The sequence below is a fragment of the Calidris pugnax genome, unplaced genomic scaffold, assembly GCF_001431845.1.
Source record: "Calidris pugnax isolate Ruff unplaced genomic scaffold, ASM143184v1 scaffold30, whole genome shotgun sequence".
Classification (NCBI taxonomy): Eukaryota; Metazoa; Chordata; class Aves; order Charadriiformes; family Scolopacidae; genus Calidris; species Calidris pugnax.
The window spans coordinates 5,046,339-5,064,189 of NW_015090776.1; the positions used below are offsets into that span (position 1 = coordinate 5,046,339).

The 17,851-nt window shown below is 52.8% G+C and overlaps 1 protein-coding gene across 3 annotated transcripts in view; it reads right to left on the reverse strand.

Annotated features, from left to right (window-relative positions):
- The window catches only part of PLEKHG4 (pleckstrin homology and RhoGEF domain containing G4), a 90,581-nt gene that overhangs the window by 12,428 nt on the left and 60,302 nt on the right, over window positions 1-17,851 (reverse strand). For all 3 annotated transcript variants that reach the window (XM_014948898.1, XM_014948907.1, XM_014948891.1), the window contains exons 12-13: window positions 16,485-16,607; window positions 15,764-15,955 (exon numbers count right to left, since the gene is read on the reverse strand). In XM_014948898.1, coding sequence (XP_014804384.1) covers window positions 15,764-15,955; window positions 16,485-16,607 — 315 coding nt within the window. The remainder of the gene's footprint in view (window positions 1-15,763; window positions 15,956-16,484; window positions 16,608-17,851) is intronic.

Below are 17,851 nucleotides of genomic sequence, written 5' to 3' on the forward strand. Positions count from 1 at the left end.
CAGATGCGCAAAGCGGGGAAAAGGTCCAGTCCAGGCCTGTCTGGCACCTCCCACCGTGTGCCCAAGACCAGCAGATGTGCAGGAACACCCTTGGAGCGAGCCAGACCCTCTCTTGACCTGTCACACCCCCCGTACCTGGGGTTGCTGCAGAGAAACACCACTGATGGTTAGTGCCAGGAACAAAGTGACCAGGCTTAGACCATTCTCCACCTGCTGGACACCCGGCTGCAACAGACTTCACTCAGAGAGCTTAAAGCACTTCTGTTTATGCAAACCAGAGCCTCAGACACCATGAAAATCCACCCAGGCTTTACGCAGATGCAGAGCAGACGCTGCATCCCCATCAGGGCCATGGTGCTCGAACAGATGAGGTGTCAGGGTCACTCTGCTGGGGACAGCAGGGCAGGATGTGCCTCCTTCAGGTCCCCTGAATAGGGATGGCGATGAGAGCCGAGTGCTCCTGTTGGAGTGAGAGCTGAATGCCAGCACACGAGGGGTAGATCAAGCAGAGTCTCTCCAGGGACAGATGCCACAGGAGCTCCCACACCCGTCCAACGTGGCCCTGCTGAGCTGCAGCTGTGGGGCGAGCGTTCAGCCAGCTCCGTTACTCATGCAGAGCAAGGAGCTGCTTCAGAAACACCAGCAGCTGCTCGGGGAAAATGCTGCTCAAACAGCCCCAACGCAACTCCAGCACAGGACAATCCGAAGAGCAGCAGCTCCCTCTCCTCCCACCACCCTGCCCAGCGCAGCAACGGCCCCCAGACCTGCCTCTCTCCTGATGGAGGCTTTCTGCTCTCAGCACAGGAAGGACATGGAGCTGTTGGAGCGGGGCCAGAGGAGGCCCCGGAGATGCTGGGAGGGCTGTCTCTGCTGGGAGGGGGGGCTGAGAGAGTTGGGGGGGTTCAGCCTGGAGAAGAGAAGGCTCCGGGGAGACCTTCCAGCCCCTTCCAGTCCCTCAAGGGGCTCCAGGAAAGCTGGGGAGGGACTCTGGATCAGGGAGGGGAGCCCCAGGAGGAGGGGGAAGGGTTGGACCCTGAAAGAGGGGAGATGGAGCTGAGATGTGGGGAAGAACTTGTTTGGTGGGAGGGTGGTGAGAGCCTGGCCCAGGTTGCCCCGAGAAGCTGTGGCTGCCCCATCCCTGGAGGGGTTCAAGGGCAGGTTGGAGGGGGCTTGGAGCAACCTGGTGTGGTGGGAGGTGTCCCTGTCCAGGGCAGGGGGTGGCACTGGGGGGGCTTTAAGGTCCCTTCCAACACAAACTGTTCCATGATTCTATGACTTGCTGGGGGCCACGAGGCACATGCAGAGGCCAAGGACACACCAGACCCTGGTGAGAACCTGCATTTATCCATGATGTGGAGGGGCTTTTATTCCTTGGAGGCAGAAGCCCATCATGGTGAGGTGAAACACTAAGTGCAGCAGAGCCTGGCAGATCCACACGGCGGTGACAGATGGCCCATTTTGCTGTGGTTTTTTGAGCTGCTTCCTCCAGCTGTAGGTGAACCAACACCATCCCCTTCCAGGTCTGCCCTGAGCAAGCGCTGGCCGTTGGCGTGGGCTACGGGCACGTCTCACATCTCTGGCTGTGGTGATCCTGAATGAGGGCTGCACATGGGCTCCCTTTCACTCACTGATGGGGGAAAAGCTGAGCTTGAAAGGCACACAGGGCTCTGAAAGAGGGTGCAGACAGCAATGTGCAGGAAAGGCACAGCCAGCAGGGCAGCCTGGCTTTTGCAGCAGCCAACTGGGAAAGCAGCCACCCTGGGAAGGCCTTTTTCGAGGCTGGGGACCTCACTTCCATGCACAGATGGGAGAGAGAGAGAGAGAGAAAAGAGGCTTCTTTTATTTCTAGGAAACTCCACAGAGCCACAGCGCAGAGGAATGGGGGCTGCAAAGCACCCAGGGAGGCTCTCATCTTCATATGGTATCTCTGCTCTTGGCAAGGACTCCCAAGGGCTGCGCAGAAACACCTCTCAATCTGGATGGCATTTCTGCCATCCCCAGTGCCCATCACAGGGCAGGGAATAGCTCAGCTTTGTTCCCAGCAGGATGGGAACAGCCCTCCACATACCCCAGCTTGCCTGGTGACATGCTAAGTGGCCACCAAGGTTTTCTCCAGTCACATCATCTACTCCACCTGCTCCTTTCAGCACAGGAAAAGGCAGTGCTCTCCAGGGACCAAGTGTGCAGAGAATCCCTCATGCAGGCAAGGGTATTGCAGTGGTCTCTGTCCTATAAAGGTTACAAACCAAGTCAGGCCACTGCTCTCCAGCCATGGGGCATTTGGGGAGAAGGCACCCCTAGGGCTTCTCTTGCAAAGCTGCAAGAGCCACTCGTACACAGGAGGAGGCACCTGAGTGCAGGGAAGCTGAATCTTCCCAGCCACGTCTGGACCCAGGCAGGAAGGAGCCTGTACCTCAGCTTTTGATCTTTAAAGACAAGTTGTTACCGAAACACTCAATTAGAGAATTAAAGACAAAGGTGCTTCCTGCACACTCAGGGCTGACCTACCCAGCCGCAGCGTGAGGAGTCAGCAGCAGGTAGGTCCTGCCAGGCTGCCCAGGGGAGGCAGGGGCTCTCAGGGACCTGCTGTGGCCGTGAGGAACAGCCAGGGACATCGCTGGAGCACCAGGGACCTCCAGCCTGTGCTGGTCCCTGCTCATTTTACCACGGGCAAGGCTTGTGGTGCATCGAGGACAGAAGGTCCTGGAGTCTGCTGGCTCTGGCACCGTTGAAGTGCCATCTGCAAGTACAGGTCAAGAGAAGCTGCTCAGCCCCAGCTCAGGGCACACTGCCAGACTGAAAAGCCTTCCAGGGGTCCCGGATCTTCACCTTCCCAACGCAAACCTGTCACAAACCCACCAGATTCCTTTCAAACTCAAGGTCCAACGATCCCTAAAGATACCTTCTGGGTAGCCAAGACAGGAGACAATCATCATGCATCTGCCAGAAGGGGCAATTTCAAGGGGGGTGCCTTGTCCAAACCTCCTTCTTCACATCTTCCTGCGGGGAGATGATGACTACAGCGGTATTTTTCTTGTCACATCGGAAACTGGGTGTCTGAATAGGCAGCCGTGGGTGGAGTAGGCAGATCACCAACCCTCTGACTTTCTGCAGAAGAAAAATGCACCTAGGTGGGTGACTAACTGCTGCTGGAACGTTTCCTTCTCAATCCGAAGTGGCTGCACAGGGGAGCTGAGATAGGGGTGATGAAAAGCAAAGATGGGAGGAACGATGCAGGCAGGGATGGAATACAGCTGTGAGTGTGATGATTGAAGCACAGCAACAAGAGAGATCAAGCCCCCCTACCCTTCTGTGGTGATGTCCCAGGACTGCAAGCCCTCCTACTCCCTCGCTTTCCTCAGCACGGAGAGAAGGGAGCAACACAACGGCTGGGAACGTCGCCAAGGACAGCGAAAAAGAAGCCAAAATTATCAAACAAGCACCGATCCGGCTTGAGTGCAGCTCCTGTGCTCCACTCAGCTGTTCCTTAGTGAGACACAACTAATGACACATCTTTGTGGCAAGAAATGGCTGCACAACTCCCCATTTAACAACACCTCCTCTCACCAAGCCTTTAAGTACCCTTAACTGAGATTGGAGAGCAAGATGAAGTTGGCTTGTAGCAGAGGAGACAGAGTTGAGCAGCCAAAACAGGTCAAAGCACCACGGGGACCGTTTTGAGCTGAGCCAAGCACCTTCCACCAGTGACACACGGTGCCACGTCGGCACCAACTCCCACAGCAGCCCCAGGGCTTGGCACTGAACCCTGTGGAGCCCAGACACCGGTCACAGCGCAAGAGTAAAGAGTGACAGGGCACCTACCACAACACAACTCCAAAGAAAATGCTGCTCTCTTGCATGAAAATGCCTCCTCCCGAGTGTGCTCCTCGTTACAGATGCTCATTTGGGTTTATTCCCTCTAAAAGCCCAACAGGCTTTAAGGCTGACTCCCGATCACAGCACCATTGTGTCCCTTGTCACAGGCTGCTACACACACACTATTAGCAGGGACCCGTGGCTGGAGACCGCCTTGTACGCTCTGAAGTTCCGAAGGACCACAACGAAAGAGCCATTTTACATCAAAATATTTTAAAAGTAAAATTATTCAGGCTAAAACCTTACTGTCACAAGAGCTGTCAGGTGGCAGTGATGATGCCTGTTTCTCTGCTCACTCAGAGACCAAGCATCTCTAGCAGAGAGCAGTCACCTCACCCCTCTCCTGGAGCTGCTCTGGGCTTTCCTCAGGCTTCCACCCACCCATGAATTAAGGAGCAGGGACTTCAGGACCTGCTGATTTGTCTCCCTAGCAAGTCATAGAATCATAGAATCATCTAGGCTGGAAGAGACCCTTGGGATCATCCAGTCCAACCATCTACCCTACTGTAAAGTTCTCCCCTACACCATATCCCCCAACACCACATCTAAACAGTTCTTAAACACAGCCAGGGATGGTGACTCAACCCCCTCCCTGGGCAGCCTGTTCCAATGCCCCACCACTCTCTCTGTGAAGAATTGTTTCCTAATGTCCAGTCTAAACCTCCCCTGGTGCAACTTGAAGCCATTACCCCTTGTCCTATCATCTGTAACTTGGGAGAAGAGACCGACCCCCGCCTCTCTACACCCTCCTTTCAGGGAGTTGTAGAGAGCGAGAAGGTCTCCCCTCAGCCTCCTCTTCCCCAGACTGAACACCCCCAGCTCCCTCAGCCTCTCCTCATAAGACTTACTCTCTAATTTAAGTCAATTAATCGCTTAAGAATAGACCTCATCCTACCTTCCCGTCTGTACGGAGGGGGTCCATCTCCCGGCTGCGCCCAGCTCTGTGTGGATATCACCATCCCCTACGGCCGGACTGCGGCAGGGCCACCACCTCAGCCCATCAGCTCAGCTCTGGCTATCCACGAGCGAATGCTGCCAGCCGAAATACCAGATTGAGGAGCCCTGGTAACCGGAGACAAGGCAGAGGGGGAAGGGGCTTGCGCTTCACACGAGAACTACTGAAGTGTGCGGAGAACACTCGGACTGGGCGCAGGCCAGATCTTTCACAGCGCAAAAAAACCAACACAAAACAGGGAGAGAAAACATCTCAACCAACCCCAAATTCAAGGAAAATTCAAAGCGAACCCTGACCTGACACAAATTTAGAGGAAACAGTGATCCCTTCTAGACAGGGCATCTCTAAACAGCCAAAGCCCCTGCTCACTGCTTTTTTTTTTCATGGCTCTGTGATCAGGCAGCTACACTTGGATGTATGAGAAACCGTGTCGTTTCAGAGCACAAGCATGTTAGCAAAGCCACCAAGCTAGAAGCCATCTCCTCTCCACGCAGAGGTTTGCTGTTAAGTCTCTTCCCCACCCTGTAGCATTCGATTTTTCCAAACTGCATTTGAAGCCCTGCCTGGGATTCATTAGCAGCAGAAACCAAACTAATCAAAACCGTGTCCTACATGGGATGTAGCTGGTAAAAGTTCCGCTTTAAACACTGAGGAAAGGACTCACCCTCTTGAAATAAAAAGCTGAGCCCTTTCTGAGTTGCTGTGCAGCTCACAGTGCCTCTCCCCTGCTCTCTCCAACGGAGGAGAGACCACTAAAATCTCCAGTTTGCCTAAAACTAGCTGCTAAGGAAAGTAAACTTCAAGTCCTGTATTTGCATTTCGGCCTGTTACCAAGTGCCAGATGCTGCACAAACAGGGAGGGAAAAGGAGGAGGGACAAGCAGAGACTACAAACTCCTTGGATTTAGCATAGGAGAGGGGAACAGGCAGATACCCACAGGAGAGAAGAACAAGGGGTCAGGGTTGGTCTCTGCATGCCGCAGCCCAAGCACCATCAAAGGCTGCTCATTAGCGCAACGTGCTTGGAAATCCTTCTGCAGCCACGCTCTGGGTGAACACCAACACAGCTCCAAAAATCCCTTCGCTTCCCCTCCGGGCAGCCAGGCTCGACAAGTTCAGGAGAGTCTAATTACAGGAGAATATAATTGGATAAAATAGGATTGCACATGATTTCTGCTCTCTTGACGACAGCACGAGGACCCAAAGGGCAAACGTGGCTTGCTGTGCCGGAGCTGGCGCGCGGGACGCGTGCTTGCCCTTCTTTTCCATCGCTGCTGCCACTGCCAAGCAACACCTAAAGGAAGCCCCATCAGGCACAGGCTGACTCAAGCCCTGAATCACAGCAAGCCACAATAATCCCTGCTGCAGTACAATTCCGGGCTTCCACAGCGCAACCTGTGCCAGCCTCACTACGTGGCTATATACAGACACACATATGTATATATAGCACACATAGGGATATATTTATAAGTGTATGTTTGTAATAAAATGACTTCTAGGAAGCTGGGCAGCAAGAGATCCTGAGATCTGCCCCCCTCCTCTTGCCCCTGCACCAGCTTCCCCTGTTCTGCAACTGCAGGAAACCTCCCAACAGCCACCAATGTGCACTTTTCCCTCAATATTTCCTTTTCGCTTCACTGTCGCTCATGACTTTACACCCCGGTTGATTCTGCACTGACTTTTCTCCCCCACCAAGGGGTTTGAAATTCTCAACATTTAAAAAGCTCCCGAGTCCAGAGGACTAGGGGCTGAGTTTGCTCCCAGTAAAACCAGAATCTTTAATGGTTGCCTTTGCTGCAAACCAGCCTCTTCCCGTCTGAGGCGCTGCCCATCTTTTCATCAGGCTTTGTGTGCTCATTACAAAGCTTTTTTTGTCAATGAAATTCTGCTCACAACCCCTTCTCACCAGAATAAGAGCAGATGCTGTTTTCCCTGCCTCGGTGAGTATTATCCTCTCTCCTTTCTGACGCTTCACCAGTTACAAACCCAAAATGCACACTGAAGTCTGCTTTGGCTAGTGTCCTGCTCTCCAGCTGCCCCCAACAACTGGAATCTGGTCCTTCATTTGGTTACAGCCTACGGCAGTCGCAACAGAGTCATGAATCACAGAATCACAGAATGGATTGGGCTGGAAGGGACCTTAAAGGGCCACCCCCTGCCCTGGGCAGGGACACCTCCCACCACACCAGGTTGCTCCAAGCCCCCTCCAACCTGCCCTTGAACCCCTCCAGGGATGGGGCAGCCACAGCTTCTCTGGCCAACCTGGGCCAGGCTCTCACCACCCTCCCACCAAACAAGTTCTTCCCCACAGCTCAGCTCCATCTCCCCTCTTGCAGGGTCAAACCCTTCCCCCTCCTCCTAGGGCTCCCCTCCCTGATCCAGAGTCCCTCCCCAGCTTTCCTGGAGCCCCTTGAGGGACTGGAAGGGGCTCCAAGGTCTCCCCAGAGCCTTCTCTTCTCCAGGCTGAACCCCCCCCAACTCTCTCAGCCCCCCCTCCCAGCAGAGGGGCTCCAGCCCTCCCAGCATCTCCGGGGCCTCCTCTGGCCCCGCTCCAACAGCTCCATGTCCTTCCTGTGTTGAGGACAATCTTTAGGTGAAAACACCTAAAGATTGACTTGAAAGAAGTTACACGTTGAGCGTAACTCACTGCTGGCTGAGAAAGCAGAAGGCATGAAGGGGGAGCGCGTGTATCTGTGGATGTGTGACTACAGGAGGAGGAGGAAGAAAAGAGCAGCATTTTTCTGGCATCTTTGAACGAAGGGGAGAACTCCCCTCCTCGGAGAACACCGAGAGCCTCGCATTACCAGCCCGATTTAAGATGAAGCCACAGCAAGAAGAGTGAGTCACGAAAGCTGGCAACTTGCACAACAGCAACAAATCGCTCTGTTCAGAGACCGATGGCACCTCCAGAGGGTTGGTTGGGGTTTTTTTGCATGCTTTGCTTTTACATCTGTCCCGACAGCCACATCATTACACCACACAAATACCCTGCTCTAATAGCACACCACGGGCCGGTGAGGACAGACTGGACCGGGGTAGGTGTCTCCTGTCTGCTTTGTACTGGTTCCCTTTTAATGAGGTCCTCTCCATGGCCAGCTGGGGATTGGGAAACCTCCAGTACGCCCTTGGGGCTGGATGGGGAAGCGTGGATGCTGTCTCTGCAGTCTTCAATTCACATCCTTCCCCCAGTGACCAGCCCAACTCTGCTTAATTATTCAGTGATGTGCACCTCTCTGCACTGTGCTGTGGGCGCTTGTGCCCTGGGAGATGAAAGGCTGAAACCGAATCCAGGAACGTCTGTTGGACCTTCATTCTTCAAAGTGGCTGACAAGGCCACTAGAATATAAGATAATCAATATAAAAATCATTAAAAAAATAATATAAAAGTATAATTATAACTAGCTCCCCAGTTTAAGAGCATATTAAGATGTAGTTGTAGGATGTGAGCCCCCACGGAGCAGCCGAAGGAGCCTGGTGGGAGGCAGCGGGTGCTTGGGAGAACCCTGTCCATATGTCCAGGGCTTTGATATGCAGATGGAGCCATTGTGAGCTTCAGCCCCATCTGTACTCCGAGGGGAGCTTCACGTCCAGATTGCCTCAACAGATCTATTTAACTCCCGTGACTAAAGAGAATTCCAGCCTGCAGGAGGATCTGAGCATCCAGATGGATGCCAACACACGAACATGCACAAAATCTGGCACCTCGCACAGCTCCTGTCCCGAGCTCAGAGTGGGGGAAAAAAAGCACCCAAAGTCAACATTATGCACACATGTACAAGGCTGAGGAAAGCCCTCTCCTCAGCGTCAGATCTCAGACCTCAAGTGCAACACAACACAAACTGGGAAATCCCTAAACCTGCTGGGAGGAAATGCTGCTTCCCCCCTGCCTTTAGCCACTGGCTACCAGTGCTGTGATCCTGTGAGAGATTTGATCCCACTCAACTCAGAGAAGGGGAACCCCAGACGTTCAGACAACTGTCAGTTGATGCCCATGGGCAGCCAAGGGCACAGAGGAATGTTTACTCTAGTGATCAAGGACGAAGGCAGCGGATGCTTTCAACAGGTCAAGCGCTGCCCCCCTGCAGAAACAGCACTGGCAGAACACGTTGGCACCCATGGGATCGGGGAAGGCAGCTGAGGGGTGAGCAGCATCCCAAAAAGATGCCATGTGCCAGCCTCGTATCACGTCCTCCAGATAGGGGGAGGATTCAGCCAGCACAGCAGGAGGGAGGACCCCAGACAGAGAGGTGAAGGCTTTGTCTCCTCTACAAAAATGCCCCCTGCCCCCCAACCACCACCACCATATCACACAGACCTCACACTGCACTGCAGCAGAGCCTGAGGTGCTGGGGAAGATGCTCAAAAGCATCCAAACCCAGAAACTTCTCACCTTCAGCTGCGAATCCTGATTGAATTTAGCAGGTGAAAAAAACCCTAATTAATTCACTGCTGCCCTGTAACACTGAAGGACAAACTTATGCACCAGTCACACCTGTGTTGTGCAACCAGAAAGGTACCATTTCCACTCGCCTCCCCTCACTGAGCTTACTGGGGGAGCTGGGGGCACTGCTGTGATGCCCATTTGGCAATAAAGTCATTGATGAAACATGAGAGAAACCAGCTTGGGCACCAGTAGATCCAGCTGTGTATTACTGGAGAAGTCATAAACCAGAACCATTTCCAAATAACTCATTTTGCAAGACAGAAAAACACAGGGAAGCTGCAGCAGACCAGATGTAAAGGGTCAAGACTTCTTGTTTGTGCAAAAGGGCTATCTCAAACTCCAAGGCAAAGCAGAAACCTTCTGATAAGTGAATACCTTCTGATGGGAAAGTAAACAGAGGCTTATTTACCTTGCAAGAAGATTTCTCCAGCAAAAACCTGTTGAAAATGAGAAGGGAGAGATTTCACACAATAACCTTGCATGAACTCTGACAGAGGATCAATTTTCCAACCTCTGGGCTCCTTCCCCCAACTGCCTCAAGGTCGTGCATGAAAAAGGACACCCCTGAAAGGGTAGAGCAAATCAAACTAGACCTGTGTGGGGGCATGGCTTTACAAGCAGAACTGAGGAAGGAGAAGAGAGAGAGATGAGACAGCTGCTGTCAGACAATGTTGAAGCCAGAGAACAGTGGCTTCCCCTAACCAGCTTTACAAGCAGCAGGAAGGCACCGTGTACGTTCCTTTCCGTTGCGCTGCTCGGATCTTCCTCCATCAGCTTGAGAACTTGCCCCAGTAACAAATGAGAGCTGTTACTTGGGAACATTGCACAGCCCATCCCCAGAGAAGCAAAGCCAATCTCTGTGCAGAGGCAAAAAGAGAACAGTGTGTGCTAATTTTCTCCCAGAGACTTTATTATAAGCCACAGCATAAACCTCATTTGCTCAGAGGTGCTGGGGGGCAAAGCCACGCTCCGACCAGCAAGAGACAAGCACCGTGGCACAGCGACCTGCATCTCTGTTCAGAATGAGTACATTATAGTAAGGACACATCAAATGCCTCTTCTTCCACTTCGGTGCAAAGTTCTGCTTTCCAAATCTCCTTCAAGCACATTCCCAGCACAGGGAATCCTAACACTCTTTCAGTAAAATTAACTCGCAACTGTGCCAACCGGCCTGTGATAGAAAAAAATTTTAAGTTTTTTAAAAAAACCCACAGTTTTAGGTCAATCACCACAATCCTTTCCACCTTCGCACAGCCCAGCATTCACTATCCTTCTTTCTTCAAAGGCTAAGCAAAGAGAAACATCAATAATTTATTGCCTGAAGGGGACTCGGTTTCTTTTTTCCCCCTCAAATCCATCCCCTGCGATATAATATCTGGTACATCATCAAAAACCAAGCACAGCAGAAAACAAGGTATCAGCAGGTCACTGCTCCGAATCTTTTTGGGGAGAAGTGGGAGGTAATGAGATCTGTGGAAGTCGGCTAATTTGTCACGCTGTGGATTTCTGCTGTCACATCCAGGCTCAGATCCACCTCTGGAAGCTGGGAATGGGGCTCAGGCTGGGACGGGAGCCCGGCAAACTTTGGGGCAGGCTCAGAGAGCAGCCCCCTCCTACGCTGTCCCCCACCTTTAACAGAAAGAAGTCGGGGCAGATGGAGAGGTGCCACCTTGCCCTGCAACGCCTTCTAGCTGCAATTAAATTATGCCCAGTGAAATAATCAGGAAAAATGCTCTAATAAAGAGAAGGAGGGCCAGGCGCTGCCACGTTACAGCCAGAGCAGCCCTGGCATTCGGAGGGACCACGCTAAGACACCCAAGAGCTCCCCGGGCTCCGTCTGAGCGCACAAAAGAGGCACACAAAGCGCTCTGACTCAGGCTGGACGCAGACAGCCACACACAAGCAACCCAGTGAAAAGCCTTCTCTACATTGTTTCCCCAAACAATCTCAGTACAACTCACCCGTCAGCCCCCCCCCCGAGCACCCTTGGTACTTACAAGAGGCTTTGCTGCTGCCGGAGTCAGGACAGGGGGGATGCGATGCGGAGGGAAGGTGCATGGAGATGTGCAGAGAGGGTTCTCCTGCCAAGCAGGGCCTGGAGGGATGGGAAGAAGGTCCCCAGCCCCTCTTCGGGCCCCAGAGGCAGCAACACTTGTTCAGGGGATGGAGCGTAAAAAGGCTGGCATTCCTACAGCAGCCAGGACAATGGGGAGGGATGAGGAGGCGCTGCCATAATCAAATGCAGGACAGCTGGCCCTCCCCCAGGAAGGGCAGGCACCTCCTTCACTTGCCAAAGGCTTTGTTTTCTAAGCCACAAAGAACAAAGTGGCTGAGGAGAGGGAGAGGAGGAGGAGAAGAACCGGCTGTGGGGGCAGATCCACACATGAGAGCAGGTAACTCACACCAGCAGAGATGTCAACACAGATGGAGAGGGGTTGGGCAACATTCTGCCCGCTCTGGATGGATGGATGGAGATCATTACTGAGGACCCACAGTCGGCACAGACAGGACCAGGGGTCCTTTGAGGGATGGGATCTGGGGGTGGCAGCCAGAGAACGCCACTGAAGGAACAGCCCATGGAGCAGAGCCCAAAGAAATCCCAACAAGGGAAATGCTACCCTGTCTCATCCCAGCAATCCTGAGCGGTGGGACTCGGAGGAGCTTCCTTCAGAAAGGAAACGCAAGGCAAGGGCCCAAGAGACTCCCAGAACAGAGCAATGCCCACTCTTTCCCCGAGCACCGAAAGCAGCAGCGTCTTGCACAACATCCTGAGAAGCAGGAAAAAGCCCCTGGGGGCCACCTCAGGCCCTCCTGTGATGACAGAGGCAGTTCAGCTGGGAGGCTCCGGGCACCCCAGGGGATGCAGGCACTGAGCCGCCGTGATGGGACTCTGCCCTTTCTGGTCGGGTCACTTCCAGAGTGGCTTTTGCCATCAAGCATCACACACCTTCACTACTGACCTCCTGCAGGGCTGGTTGTCATCGCTGGGCTGGCAGAGACGGTGCTGCGTGTGCCAGCTCACCAGTCGTGTCACCACGAGTGAGGTGGCTGCAGTGCTGACAGGGCACACAGCCCTCGCACGGGCCACTTCAAGCCCACGGGCACAGGCTTTGCTCATCACAGAATGGTAGGGGTTGGAAGGGACCTTTGGAGATCATCTACTGCAACCCTCACGGTAAAGTCAAGAGCATGGGGAGACTGAGGGATGTTAAGAGTGAGCTGGGAAATAATTTCACACAGAGAAAGCTCAAGAGAGGACAAAATGTGAAGGCTCATGGGGCAAGCAAGGAGAGGGAGACCTGCTCTAGCTCCTTCTGGTACTGCTGGTGTGTCTATGGCAGTGTCACTGTGAAGCCAGGATGGGCAGTGGGAGAGAAGGGCACTGGCCACTGCCCTTACAGGCACCCCAGAACAAACAGCCTCAAGTTGCGCCAGGGAGGGTTCACACTGGATATTAGGAAAAATTTTTACACTGAAGGGGTTATTAAGCATTAGAACAGGCTGCCCAGGGAAGTGGTGGAATTACCACCCCTGGAGATATTTAAAAGATGGGTAGACATAGTGCTTAGAGACATGATTTAGAGATGGGTTTTGTCAGTGTTGGGTTGATGGCTGGACTCAATGATCTGAAAGGTCCCTTCCAACCGAGACAACTATGATTCTACAACACACACCCTTGCTTGCTCAGCTCCCCAGTTCCTCGCCAAAGCACCGTGTGGTGCCAGGTCCCAACACAGTTTTGGAATTGAGTAAACAAGGGGACAATGGCCAGACCAGGCCTGAAGCCACAGGGAGGTGGCAGGTCCCCAAGTACGCCCGCACTGAGTTTGTGGGACTGAAACACAATCCTCTGCCCGCGATCAGAGACAGGGAAAGCAGCTTCCTTCCACCGCTCCTCCTGCCTCAGCCCAACCACCACCCAGCCCCTGTCAGGCACCGAGAGCTCCTGCCACAAAGGAAGCGGGGACAAATGGAAACATCCAGCTTGGCACCGCTCACGGCTTTGGCTAGGGAAGCCTGCCAGCCCATCTGCAAGCTCCACACGGTTTGGCCCAGCTCAGCCTGCCTCCTCACAGAGCTCCAACAGGCCACCAGGAACTGCCAAGCAGGGAAAAAACACGCTACGGTGTCTTCATGGACCATAGAGGGTTGTGTTGTCCTGTCCGGCAGCCACAGGCAGCACCCTACCAAACACTTGTCCACCAGATGCAGAAGAAGGAGCAGCAGAACGGAGCCTCCTATTCCCAGTAGGCAGCGAGGGATGAAGACCATGATCCTCCACTCCCTTGGCACATGCTAAAACGTTTGGAGAGCTCAGAGTGTGCCAGCTCGTTCCCACAGCGTACATTGCTTACACATCCTTGGGCTCCTTCCCCAAATCCTGGGGTCTGGCATGCTGCAGGATTGTTACAAGAAGGAAAAACCAAGGACATTGCTTAGTTTAGACTCCTGCTGTTGATGCCCTCAGATATTGGGGAAGAGAGAAGGGGGTCAGGCAGGCACTGACAAGACCAACCCCAGCTCAGCATCAGAAGAGTGAAATCAGTTGAGATAAAATCTGCTTTCCCCCCCGCTCCCCCCTCCCAGACCACACCACTGACTTTGCTTTGGGAAGGCAGGAGATTCTGGAGATGAAGCTCAAAGCTATCGGCACTGAAAGAACTTTGATGCTGCGCAGCCATTTCTGCTCCCATCCTACAGCTGCAGGATGTATCCCCTCCACACCCCAGGTTTCGGTTGGCCACCGGCTCCCAATACACACGTGTGATATTTACACCACCAGCACTGTTTACAGTTCTGCTGAAACCAGTGAGATCAAAACCCTCCTCCCTCACCAAGCGAGATACCTCTCCTCCACACCAAAGCAGTGCACAAACACTGTGCCACCATCACTCAGTTGTCACCGGGGCTACGCACCACGAAAGGCACAACCGAGAGGGATGCTCTTGGTCTTGCCACCACCAAGGACTGCATCCTCAACTGTCATCCACCAAAAAGAAGCTGTATGAGGGTTGCTCTGAAGCCCTAAAAAAAGAAATGGGCCATCCTTGGGGTCTACGCCCCTGGGAATGGCCCAAGCTTTCAAGCTGTGGAAGAACACCCATGGCCATTGAGTCATGTCCAACCACCCTGGAAGCCCAAGAGCTACTACCACAATGTGGCTTCCATGCCCAAACAGGGCATGGAGCAGCCATTAGGTGCCACGTCCATGCTCCGGAGATCTCCAGCTGTGGCTGGGTAGATTCGTGCAGGATTGACATTTGGCTTGGCCACAAACTTAAGCTGAGGGACACAAAAGCACCATCTGAGGGAAATATGACAAAACGCAGCCTTCCCAGCATCGCCCACGATGGCAAGGGGTGTTCAAAAGCAGCCCCTGAACATCTGTGCTCAGTGAGCAGAGCATGGGTTCCTGCTGTTCTCCTACCACACAGACAGCACCCCTCTCTCCAGCATGGAAAAAACACAATGACACATTCCCACCACAAGAGCATCTCCCACCTGCACAGGGAACTGCAGAGATGGGCCCAGCATCACCAAACTCAATCCCCACACGTCCTGACAGCAACGTTCTGGGCTGCTCCTTCTCCGCCTTCCTCCCTCGCACAGGAGGCTTCTCCATGTTCTCATGTTGAGCCCAATTTCCTGCCCCCTCCTCCGAGCGCTTCTGGCTGCCAAGAAGCCAGCGCAGAGACAGCAACCAAGTGGCACCTACATCTGGTACAGCTTAACATTTCGTGTCTATTCTTTCTGGAATTTGAGAAGTTCAATACCCAATGTTTGTACAAGTGTGGAATAAATGGAGCACAGGCTCCCTGGCCTCCCGTGCTTGCCAAAGCTGTATTTTAAAATGCACTTAGAAAATCCTATTCTTTATTCATCTGCAGAAGTTAAAGGACACCAAATCCAGCCGCAGGTCTGCATTAAACCAAGCAGGTGAGAAGGTGAGGGACTCAGCACCGTCACCACACACATCCTCTCCTGCTTCACAGATGACTGGGCCAACCCAGTCCCCTTGAGTCCTGCAGCCACACTGCCCAGTACCCCATACTGGTGCTCCATGTCCTCACACAGCCCATCACAAGGGAGGAGCTGGGCTATGTTTAGGGCTTAACAAAACGCAGGCAGCCTACCCTGGCCCGGTGGCCAAGACTTGGACACAAGTAGCCAATCTTTTGGCCGGCACTGCCACGACTCTTCTGTCCACTGCAGCCACAGGAGAAGCCTACAAGCTACAGCTCAGACTGCAGAAGACCTCTATTCTTAAGAGATGCAGATATTTTCTTGAATAAACACCCACCCCTTCTTCCACATACTGATTTGAGAAGAATCACTCCAGACACACAAGCATGAAGGGGATTTTGCAGGTGGTAGATCCAGCCCCTTGTTGGTACACATGCTGTGTTTCACACTTTTCATAAACAACCAAGCCAGGCAGGCTTCTTAGGCCCTCCTCCATGCAGCAGATGATGCACAGAGAAGTCTTACCTTGTCAAAGAATTCATACAGCCTGACCGTCTCACAGATTCGGTGCCTGGTCTCATCCAGCTGAGTGCAGAACTCCTCCAGCTGCTCTTTGTAGCTCTGCAGCTTTACCCTGTAAGACTCTACATCCACAGAGGAGAAGTCCTCCCATCGATCCATCTTCTTTAGCGCTTCCTGTCCCCTTCGACAATACTCCTGAAAGCAAAATGCAATTGCGTGTGAGTATAGAGACCTGACGTGGACAGTAGATAGTCTTCAAGGTCATTAACGACCAGGACTAATTAGACTTGTTTTTAAGGTTCAAATCACATAAGCAGGGGTGGACTTGTTTACAGCGGAATATCCTGACCTCTGTTAGGATTTACACGAGCCACCCAGCAGCTTCTAAAGGCACAGACTGTAAGGCCACAGGTCAGTTAGGATCAAAAAAAGACAGTGTTACAAATGCATCAAGGGATGAACAAAAAAAATCCATCTTCCATCATCACAGTCGTTATTTTTCTTAAGACAGACAAACACCATCTACTGAAGGGCTGAGCTGGGGGCTATGTCTACAAAAGGAGGGCAGAGAAGCTCGGTGGTGCAAAGGAATGATAGACACCTTGGTGATGAACCCTCTCCCAGTGCCATCTTAGCACCAGGGGTTTGGCTGAGCACATACAAGGCACACACGTTACCAACTCAGACTCTGGAGAACACATTTTTCTGATCAGACAACACTTACACTGGCAACAAGGTCAAACTCCCTGAACTGCTTCTGTGCTTGAAGCAGCATCTCCAAAGAATCATCCAGGTTGATGGTTTCCTTTAGCCGCTTTCTGCCAACATTCTCAATCCAACTGCTGACCTAGGAGAAAAAAGGAAAAGCTCCACTATTAGTCACTCTGTGCTGCTCACTGAGGTAGGCCTTTATGTGGAAAGAGCAAGGAATGGCTCTCCTAACACTGGTCACTTCATTACTGGAAAGAATGCATGTGTACACTGCTCCCCCCATGCCAGGATTTCAGCCCAAACCTCCTCCCAGGTGTTTTTCCTCTTCAGGTCACTGAGCAATTGCAAAGCTCTGCTATTGCTCACTGGCCTTAGGCATAAACAGGGCAAGTAGCTGCTTGGGCTCTGTTGCTCTGTTTCAGGTAAGCCGTGGGCTAACGCAAGCCCTGCAACCTGCAGGCTGGGCTGATATCCCTATTATTGTTGCCCCCAAGTGGGATAAAAATCTCCCTGGCTGAGAGATTTCCTACACCACTTCCCTTTTCTGACTGGCAGGGTGTGAACTCCATCAGTGTGAACGTAGTGGCAGATTCTCCCCATCTGCAGTGTTTCCCAGTTCTCTGAGACTCTCAGTTACTGGTTTTTGGAAGGCAAGTGCTCCCCAAAAAGCCGTGCAGGAACTGCAGGCTCCTCCGAGCCCAGCCACTGCTGCACTTGGAAGCCTCTATCTTGAAACATGGGTACAGAACTAACAAGTGTCCTAAAAGCAAAGCAGATGCAGGAGGCCAAACAGGACAACTCAGCGTCTCCATCAGCCGTGGGTTTTAAAAACAGGGTAATAAATTGGTCTGCAAGGCTTCAGGCAGAGCTCTGCCTGGGGGAAGGGAGAGACAAAATGTTTCCTAACACCCGCGCATCCTGTTTTCCTGCAGCATCTAAATCCATATCCCCACTCAACTCCACAGTCAGGGACCAACTCCCAGTCCTCTGGACTAGAAAGGAGAGGGTCTGTGCTGGTGGAACAAGCCCATGGGCAAAAAGATGAGATAGGGGGATGTTCCCAAGTTGGGCCCATACTGCAGGAGGGCACACTGCTGCTGCCTACAGCTCCTAGGCAGGCTTAGAAGCTGCCACCGTTGGTGACCTGCAAGCAAAGCAAGCTGCGAGCAGTCAGTTTTGCTCAATTCAAGCCAAAAAAAGTTCAGTTTCAGCAGGGACAGGTTGCAGAGCCTGCCTTTGTGCCTCTTTTCATTCCTGGTTGGAATTAGGAACCTAATTAATTGGAACTAGTGTGCTTAAGGGAGTCTCTACACGGTTCTTGCATCACACTTCTCATCCTGAACACACACTGCCCATGGCGCCCAAGTGTCTACTCCCAAA